This window comes from Mus caroli, chromosome 2 (genome assembly GCF_900094665.2).
Source record: "Mus caroli chromosome 2, CAROLI_EIJ_v1.1, whole genome shotgun sequence".
Lineage (NCBI taxonomy): Eukaryota > Metazoa > Chordata > Mammalia > Rodentia > Muridae > Mus > Mus caroli.
In genome coordinates this window covers 136,088,525-136,098,066 of record NC_034571.1, presented here as the reverse complement: position 1 = coordinate 136,098,066, position 9,542 = coordinate 136,088,525, and the positions used below count along the sequence as shown (strand labels likewise).

Here is a 9,542-nt window from a genome sequence, read left to right as displayed (position 1 = left end):
ATNNNTANNNGNNNNAGNNATNCAGATACATNNTCACTTATGANTTNAATAGCACTAATTCCTCTTTCAGNCCCATGGAGGGAATGGCAATCAAGGGAGATCACAGTCAGGTTGTTGGGACACTGTAGGTAGATGTTGTCCCCANCCTGAAGCCACCTGAACCTGTCATAGGCCCAGTAGCCTTGCCACGGGCTTCTTTTGAGGCGGTTAGAGAGATGGCTGTGTGGAGTGAGTTCCCACTGTGTAGTGGGGAGCCAGGCACTTTGCCGTGAACAGTATGGGGATGGGAGTGAGACTGGAGTTGTTCCAGCTGGGTGTTATGGTACAGTACCACGTGTCTGTGTTTTACTCCAGCTGAGGGTTAATGGTGAAGTGGCACCTTTTCTCCCCTTTGGGAAATTCAGAGGGATATTGTGACTCACGCACAGTTTCTCAGGTGGTCGAGCTGGGACCTCACCATGGGTGACAGATCTCTGGCTCTTTCCCCACCGTGTTTGGCTCAGCTTCTTCCTGGGCACTCACCTTCAATCCAGCTGTTATATTTTTCAGTGAATGTCATTATTCCCTTTCATTGACATTTGGCTTTGCTGCCTGTGTGTTTTCCATTAGATCTTACCAGGGCCGTGCAGGATATTACAGCAGCTAAACCGAGACAGAAGGCCCTCCCCAAGAGCCTTCCAAAAAGAAAGGAGATTATAGCTCAAGATAAGGTGGAGGAAACTCTGGAAGATGCACCATTAAAACCTCTGCAGGAGCCAAAGGCACTGCACGTGGACCTGAAAGCAGAAGGTGACTCTCAGCCCGGAGCAGGGGGAGGACATGGAGTAAGTCCCTCACAAGAAGGGGGTCCTGAGGATGTGCCAGACGGGGGCCAGATAAGCAAAGCCTTTGGGAAACTGTGCAAAGTAGTCAAAGAGAGAGTGAGCGGCCACAAAGAGCCCGAGCCCGAGCCACCCGCGGACCTTTTCACCAAAGGACGGCATGTACTCGTCACAGGGGAGTCTAGTTTTGTTGACCCCGAGTTCTACTCCTCCTCCATCCCAGCTAGAGGTGGGGTGGTGATTTCCATTGAGGAAGACTCTATGCATCATGACGGCCACGTAGAGCCCTCTCCTGGACAGCCCATGCCACCTGTGGAGAATGGACAGGGCGTTCCCCAGGGCAGGGAAGGTGACCACTCAAACCATCAGCAGGGCACAGACAAGAATGGGACACGGGCCAAGGAACCAAAAGACCTGGAGGAAAGAGATGACGATGGCAAGAAGGAAGCTGAGGGGAGCAGGAGACCCTGTCCTGTGATCATACCTGGTCCTGAGGAACCATCTACATCCCATTCACAAACGTCTGGGTCCAATCAGGGTGGACCAGTGGGGCCTGCGAGTAAGAGCAGTAGCCTGCTGGCAAAGAGCCCTTCGAAGGCTCTGTCTATTAAGAAGGTGGAGGTGGTGGAATCCATTGAGAAGATTTCAACAGAGAGTATTCAGACATATGAAGAGACTTCTGTAATTGTGGAGACCGTGATTGGGAAGACAAAGGGCAGCAAGAAACTGGGAGAGAAGAGCTCGTCAGACACCAGGGTTTGAAGGAGGAAAGTGTCCGGGCAGTGTGGGAGGAGGGCTTTGAGATGGGCTCCTGTTTGGATTAGATGATAGTCAACCTGTCTGCATAGCAGGTGACCTCCAATGACCTTCATTAAACTGCTTTCTTTTTTGCTTGCACCATCTCCCTCGTGTAATTAATAGGGCCTTGGGTCAGCTGTACTGAGGTCAAGGGTGATCTCTCTCTCTCTTTTTTTTTTAAAGATTTATTTATTTTATTTATGAGTACACTGTAGCTATCTTCAGACACAGTTGAAGTGGCCATCAGATCCCATTACAGTTGGTTGTGAGCCACTATGTGGTTTCTGGGAATTGAACTCAGGACCTCTTGAAGAGCAGTCAGTGCTCTTAACTGCTGAGCTATCTCTCCAGCCTGGGTGATCTCTTATTGGTCAGCACACCATCCTCTTTCAGGAAGAGACATGCTTTTCAGCATGCTTTGTCATTGTTTCTTTGAGACAGGGTCTCTCTATGTAGCAGTCTGTCCTTGAGCTTTCGAGCCATCTGGCCCAGCCTTGGAACTGTGGGGATTACAGGCATGATTCACCTTACCGGACTCAGCATGCTGCATAGATTCATTAAAATCTCAGATGCTGTCTTGGTTTCACACAGAAAACAGCTAGTTGATGACAATGGGTCCTTCATCCCAGTCTAAGCACAAGCATGTGTTTGTGTGGCTGAGGGTTTTGTTAGACATGAATTGATAAGAAGTTTCTAAGTAGCCGGGCATGGTGGCTCATGCCTTTAATCCCAGCACTTGGGAGGCAGAGGCAGGTGGATTTCTGAGTTCAAGGCTAGCCTGGTCTACAGAGTGAGTTCCAGGACAGCCAGGGCTACACAGAAACCCTGTCTCGAAAAACCAAAAAAAAAAAAAAAAAACAAAAAAACAAAAAAAACAAACCAAAAAAAAAAAAAAAGAAAGAAAAGAAAAAAGAAAACAAAAGAAGTTTCTAAGTTTGGAAACCCTCAAAAGCTGGTCCTGAAGAGAGAGAGAGAGAGAGAGAGAGAGAGAGAGAGAGAGAGAGAGAGAGAGAGAGAATGTGTGCATGTGTGTGCATACACATATGTGTGAGTATTCATCTGTGTGCAGTTCCACATGTGTGTATGCGTGTATGTGGAGACCAGAGGACAGTGTAGGTATTGCTCAGGTGCTGTCCACACGGCTTCTCACTGGATGGGAGTTTACCAGTTAGGATAGTCTGGCTGTCCAGCAAGTCCCAGGGACTCACCTATCTCTGCTTCCCCAGCATGCACCACTGTGCCTGGCTTTCTATGTAGGCTTTGGGTAACTGAACCAAGGCGTATGGTTGCATCACTGAGTCATCTCTGCAGCCCCCATCCACCTGAATGTAAAACGGGTTTTTTGTAATATGATCTCAGGAAGAACCAGGGAGCAGAAAGGAGTCAGGAAGCCATGGGAAGTCTGTCTCCAGGCAGGGCCAGCAGAGTTGAATTTCACGAAGCAGCTTTGGGAGTATGATAGAGAAGGGAGTAAAGAGGTCACCCATCTTCTACACTACCTGCAATGTATGCATGTACACTAACACAAATGTATACACACGCAAATATATGCATACATATATGTAAGAAGCTAGTGAATTAGTCTAACAGGCACTCTCAATTGACTATATATTACATGCCAGACACTGTAAGGGGAGATTTTTCAGATTTGTTTATGATTTCAATAGCATAGCCTTGTCACATCTGAGCATGCAAGCTTTTTTGTATACACACACACACACACACACACACTCACTCATACATACACACTCATGTGCACCTCCGCACACCATATATACACATCACATACATACCCATACCACACCACATATACATGCACATATACTTGCTATGCCAAGTTCTATAAAATAGAAAATACATCATCATGGGTCTTTACAAAAAGTGTGTGTGAAGTGTGTGTGTGTGTGTGTGTGTGTGTGTGTGGCTGGATAATCAAACCCAGGACCTTGTACCTGACTAACTATACCTTCATCCTATAGAAATGTCAAAACTGCCTGTATGTGCCTACTATTCTATTAGCAGTCTAGAAGTAGGTTTCTAACTTGTAACAATTAGAGTTATTTCTTCACATGGATGCTCTGTAATACACAAGGGACACTGAGTGATTGTGCCTAAGTTGATTGTTGTGTTGGCCTCAAAAGGACAAAACAAGCACCTGGCAAGGCAGCCACACACTGTGAGAGAAAGCTGACAGGGTCACAGTGCCATTCAGGTGCTACTTTGTCAGGAACAACAGAAGACCAAACACAGTCACCTTTCATCCTGAGGTAGAGCCTTAAACAGTCTTGTTCCGGATTCATTGGAGGCTTTGGTTTCAAGAAAGAAATATGCTTTTGTTGTTCCTTCTAAAAGATGAATGGAGAAGCCAGTCCATTCTGTAGTTTGAAATATTTATAACTTAAAAGCTTAAGAGAGAATGATGTGAGCTGCTGGCTGGACCCTGGGATGCAGGACCGTGGGCCCATGTGTCTATTATATTAGACGTTAACAGCCACCGAAAAGCCTTTCTTTTCCCCACTAAGCCTTTTTTATTGTCTAGACTGTGTGTTCAGTGAATATTCTTATACAAAAAGGCAGGGGGTATCATTTTGGAATGAAAGGCCATTTTTATATTATATTTAATCAGCCAGGAAAAGTAGATTGGGAGTCTGTCCTGACAGGCTTTGTAAAGACTGTGGGGGAGGGGATCAGGTGTGACCCTGTTGCTCTGGTGTGGGAAAGAAGAGAGTACAGAGGCAGACAGAACTGCTTGGGAAAATCGGACACGGTGCTATGAAGGAAGTCAAGGGGGTGGGCTTCTGGACAGTGCTATGAGGGATGTCCATAGGGTGGACTGCTGGGGTGACTGGTGGTGTCTATTTGGGATTGAAGGGTAAAGAGAAGGCCCTATGAGGAATAGGACCAGTGATCTAAATGATAAAATGGGGCTTAGATCCGAGGGAAGAGCATTCCCGGAAGAGATAATATTAAGTGCAAAGGCTCTGGTGCCCGTATGGACTTGGTCTGTTTAAATGAGAGTTTCAGGGGTATAATAGAAGGAGAAGAGGTCAGGGTAGGAGGCAGAGACCAGATGAGCCCCATTTCCTGGCGGGCTGCCTCAGCCTGAAAGCAGGGACCATGATGCGCAAAGCGAAGATGGCCTCAGTGGGCACCTTGGCGTATAACTGAACTCCTGGCCTCACCTACCCTAGAACTCCTGTGCCCAGCCTCACTTGCTTGAGTTGTTGACTCTGCTGTCTATGGCCTCTGCTTGCTCTTTTTTTTCCCCCTGGAAAGCTTCAGAATTGGTTAATTTTCTTAGCCTTTCTCAAGATCTCCAAATCTTTTGTTTTCATTGCTTATTAGTAAGAATGGGGACTCTGACATACTCATCCCCTAGTGTCCAGCACAGGGTCCTCATCTTCTCTTTTCTCACTCTTTCTTGGGATTGAGATATTCAATATTGCCTCTTCCACATGGCAGTTCCCATTCATGGCAGTCCCCACCCCAGTCAGGCTCCAAGCATCCCAGATAACCCCCGTCATGGCGACTTGCACCACATCCCTGTAGTACTGGTTCTGTCTACACTCACAGGTCTCAAATCTGGCTGCAAGCACACAAGACTCTCTGCCTTAGGGTATCCTCATGGCAGAAAGTGTTTGATCCACACACTGAGCAGTCTGGGAGCTCTGTGGAGTTATGCTTCTGGGGTAGCCCTCAACCAAGGATGGATAGGAGCCAGAGTGGAAGACCTCAATCTTCTCCTCTTTTGGAACAATGGAGGCATATGCAACACAATCTCTCAGAAGCTGACGATGAGTTTGAGCCCAGACACCCAGGAGGAAACCCCAGCTGTCAGCTGCCCTCCATTGACCCCCTTGCTGTCCTATATTACTTCCTTCTCCACGTAGATGCTTCTTTTCCACTAAGCCGCTTGCTCTTGACCCCTGTTCTCAGGGTTGGCTTCTGGGAAAATCCAGCTTAAGATGTTGATGGACATTGGCTGCCCTTCCTTTCCCAGACACACTGGCTACCAGGCAAGAGATTCTGCCTTCACTGGCCTGGGCTGGGTGAGCCTCCCAGTCTTGACTCATTAGACACTCTCTCACTGGAATGTTCCATTAGATGGGAGTGGGAAAGAGTGCCCTGGCCAAAGGACCTAAGACTGGCCATGTTACAACCTCCCTCTAAGGCAGCATTCTCAACCTGTGGGTTACGACCCCTTTGGGGATCAAATGACTCCTCCACAGGGGCCACCGAAGCCTATCAGAAAACACAGCTATTTACATTATGATTCATAGCAGTGGCAAAATTCCAGTTATAAAGTAGCAACAAAAATAATCTTAGGTTTGGGGGTCATTGCAACACGAGGAACTGTATTAAAGAGGCGCAGCATTAGGAAGGTTGAGAGCTACTGCTGTAATGGATGTGGTCTTGTGAGGTCACTCCCCGATTCCCGCTCTGTATCCAGGCTCACAGACTCTCTGTGACCTCTGACCTTTGCTAGGAGGCTTTTGGCTAAGGTCGTCAGGCCTTACTTCCGGGAGTTCCACTACATACATTTTGTTTCATGAGCTAGAGTTGGTTTCTTCTGTGCAACCCCAAAGGTCCTAAAACTAACTGCTGGTTATGGAGAGTCAGAATCAGTGGAGAACCAGAGAGGTTTGAATTCTGTTGGCTTTCACCCAAAGTAGATGCTGGACCTTGGTGGCTTGCTGGAGCCATGATGGCAGCCCAGTGTGCTGGCTCAGGAAGTCATCTCTTACTCCCAATCCTCTCTCTCTCTTTCTCTCTCTATTACTCTCTGTCTCTCTCTGTCTCTGTCTTTGTCTCTCTCTGTCTCTGTTTCTCTGTCTCAGTCTCTCTCTCTCTCTCTCTCTCTCTCTCTCTCTCTGGTTGTTTTCTTGAGACAGGGTTTCTCTGTGTAGCCCTGGCTGTCCTGGAACTCACTCTGTAGACCAGGCTGGCTTCGAACTCAGAAATCCACCTGCCTCTGCTTCCCAAGTGCTTAAAGGATTGTGCCACCACTGCCCAGCCTCCAATCCTCTCTTTTCTCCAGGATCACCAGGTTGGGATTCTCCAAACCACCCTTGTTCAGGCCTTGCCAGCTATGCTCCCTTAGATGGGAGTGGGAAAGAGTGCCCTGGTGCAGGAGGGAGAAAGACCACCCTTTGCTGTTTGCTTATTGTGTCTGTCCACAGCACCCCAGTAATGCTTCTGCTATTTTCTAAGTGTCCCAGTGCCCCCAGATCACACTCCCAAAGTGATGGCAGCTAAAGGAGCAAGTCTCACGGATGAGATTAATACTCTTAGTCAATGTAGTAGGTGAGGTTAAGTTAGAAACTGCTGTCTAAAAACCAGGAAGCAGACCTTCGTTGAACCCTCAGATCTGCCATCATCTCCAACCTGGACTCGTGGTCTTCAGAGGTGTGGGTGGGGTGGGGAGCAGTTGCTGTTCTCTGGATGCTCCTGGCCTATGGTGTTCCGCTCTGGTGGCCTGAACGGATGAATGCGGCTTCCCCATCCTGTCCCCTCATGGAACAGCATTTGCATAAATCAACTTGATTTCAGTGGCCTTAGAGGTACCCATACTAACCTGTTTAGCCCTCCTCAGAGGCCTGGGGGCACAAGGGACATTAATTCCAGCCTCTCCTATGTATACCTGAGTTCATTGTCTAACACAACCCTGACCCACTTGGGCTTCCTGCCCAGGTTGAAAGCCATGTGTCCTCAAAAGGCCTCTAAGCATCACTCGCCCTCTGTTTCTAGTGGGAATCCAATTTCAGCGACTCAGGGATGCTCATGTGCAAACGCTCTACCAGTGAGCAGTAGGCCCGGTTCTTGTGCATTGCTTTTATAAGGTAAGATGGTAAAGGTTTCATGTTCATGTTTAAGGAACATCAGCTAACCTGAGGGAAAACTGAGGCCCCACCCGTAACTCAGATGTCCACTTGTTATGTCCACACCTGTGTGTGTGTGTGTGTGTGTGTACCTCCACTGGAGTTGATTCCAGCTTCACTCTGCTCAGGCACAGGCTACCATCTTTAAGGCCTTGTGTATGTGCTTATACTCATTACTTCCTGGCAACACAGAGGAGACAGGCCCAGGCACCTCCTTAGAGGCTGAATGGCTGAGGCTCCCACATATCTTACACACCTCGAGCCACACTACTTAATGTTTTCTTTGGTCTTTTGAATCCACTAACAATTCTTTTGCCCGGTTTCTGCTACTATATTATCACATTCTCTCTGTTAAATGTGTCCTTCTGGTTTCTGCCTCCTGAGGATTTAAGGGATAGGGCATGTGATAAGGAAAGGATGTATCAAGCAGGATACATCAATGGACCGGCTACCACTAAGGGGAAATTGACTCCATTCTGTTGGGGACCTCTTGAGAGACTGTCTAGAAAATCTTCAAGTTGTTCCAGCAGGAGGTGAGGAAGCTGAGATCTTACATCATCAGTTCCCATCCCCCTCTAGTTGAGGGTGATGCTTGGGCATTGACACTTCACTCCTCTGGCCTGCTCCAAGTAGGCGTGCTATGTTTCTGCAGTTGGTGAATACTGCAAGCAGATAGCATATATGGCTTTTGGTATGTATGGAAACTACACAAGGGTCTTCCTAATGGGCCAAGGAGCTACACTGGTAGGGTTGGCAATTTTCTACCCCAAAGAGCTGGGGAGATGGCTCAGTCAGGGAAGTATTTCCTGCACAAGCCTGAGAGCCTGAGGTCTACCCCTGGCACCTACTTAAACACATCCAGATGTGTTGAGATATGCCTGTAACCCTAGATCTGGGGAGACAGACACAGGAGGGTCTCTGGGGCTTGCTGGCCTGCCAGTTGAGCTCCAGGCTCAAGTGAGACACCATGTCTCAAAAATCAAGGTGGAGAGCAACTGAGGAAGGTGCCGGTTGTTAACCTCTGGCCTCCAAAGACACACATGTACCCATCCGTGAATATGTACACACACAGAGACATACTAAATAAATAAGGGTCACATAGTGTCTCTTATCATTACTCAACTCTGCTGTTATAATCTAGCACAGACAGAACAAAGACAAGCAGGCATGCGCTTCCAACACAACTATACTTACAAACACAGGCAGTGCCTGGATTTTTTTCCATGGCTATAGCATACTGCCTTCCTGACAGGAATGCACCCACAGGACCTGCCACTACCTTAACTTAGGCCATCAGAAGGTGATTCTGCATCTACACCTTCATGCTGGAAAATTCCAGGTTGTTGCTTCCCTGGCTTGAAACCTATAGGGGAGGATCTTGAAGTAACCATTACAATCATATTTATCCTAAAACTTTTTCTGTCATAGATTTGTGGTTGGGGTATACTGGTGAATGAAGTGACCTCAAAACTCATGCTATTTGACACACTAATGACAAAGAGCATCATTAGGTACAAATGCCTTCATTTCCCCAGGTTTGCATAGTAGGAACTAAATGCCACAAACAAACAAACAAACAAACAAACAAACAAAAGAGCCAGACTGATGCTAGATAAATAAGTAAACAATAGGACTTTTGAGCCCAAACTGATACAAAAATAAAAAAAAAGTAAATAAATAAATAAAAGGACTTTTGAGTTGAGATTGATTTCTGGGGCAATCGCTCCATGGTATTGGTGCCCTTAGCAGCCACACTTGCTTCTTTGCTTACATGTGGGTATCCTGTGGCCACGTTGCCTACCTGTCACCTGTGGGCATAGGACCACAAGGGAAAATGGGAATAGTTCATGGAATGTTCTTTTGGTGCCTCCCTCAACTTCCCAAGAATATTAACTTCATCGTCAGGGATACCCACACCTAGATCTAGAGGAAAAGCTCTTTCTACTGCAGAAGAGCCCGCAGATGAGATGATGGGTGAGACACTCCAAGCGGGGATGGGAAGGCCCAGGCCTCAGAAGATTCCTTGGTCTATAAATAGGTGACA

General features: G+C 47.3%; 1 protein-coding gene across 2 annotated transcripts in view; it reads left to right on the top strand.

The window, feature by feature from the left end:
- The window catches only part of Bfsp1 (beaded filament structural protein 1), a 35,467-nt gene extending 33,746 nt beyond the window's left edge, over positions 1–1,721 (top strand). For both annotated transcript variants that reach the window (XM_021156425.1, XM_021156424.1), the window contains exon 8: positions 610–1,721. In XM_021156425.1, the coding sequence (XP_021012084.1) occupies positions 610–1,583 (974 nt within the window). In that variant the 3' untranslated portion in view covers positions 1,584–1,721. The remainder of the gene's footprint in view (positions 1–609) is intronic.
- Positions 1,722–9,542: the final 7,821 nt, after the last annotated feature.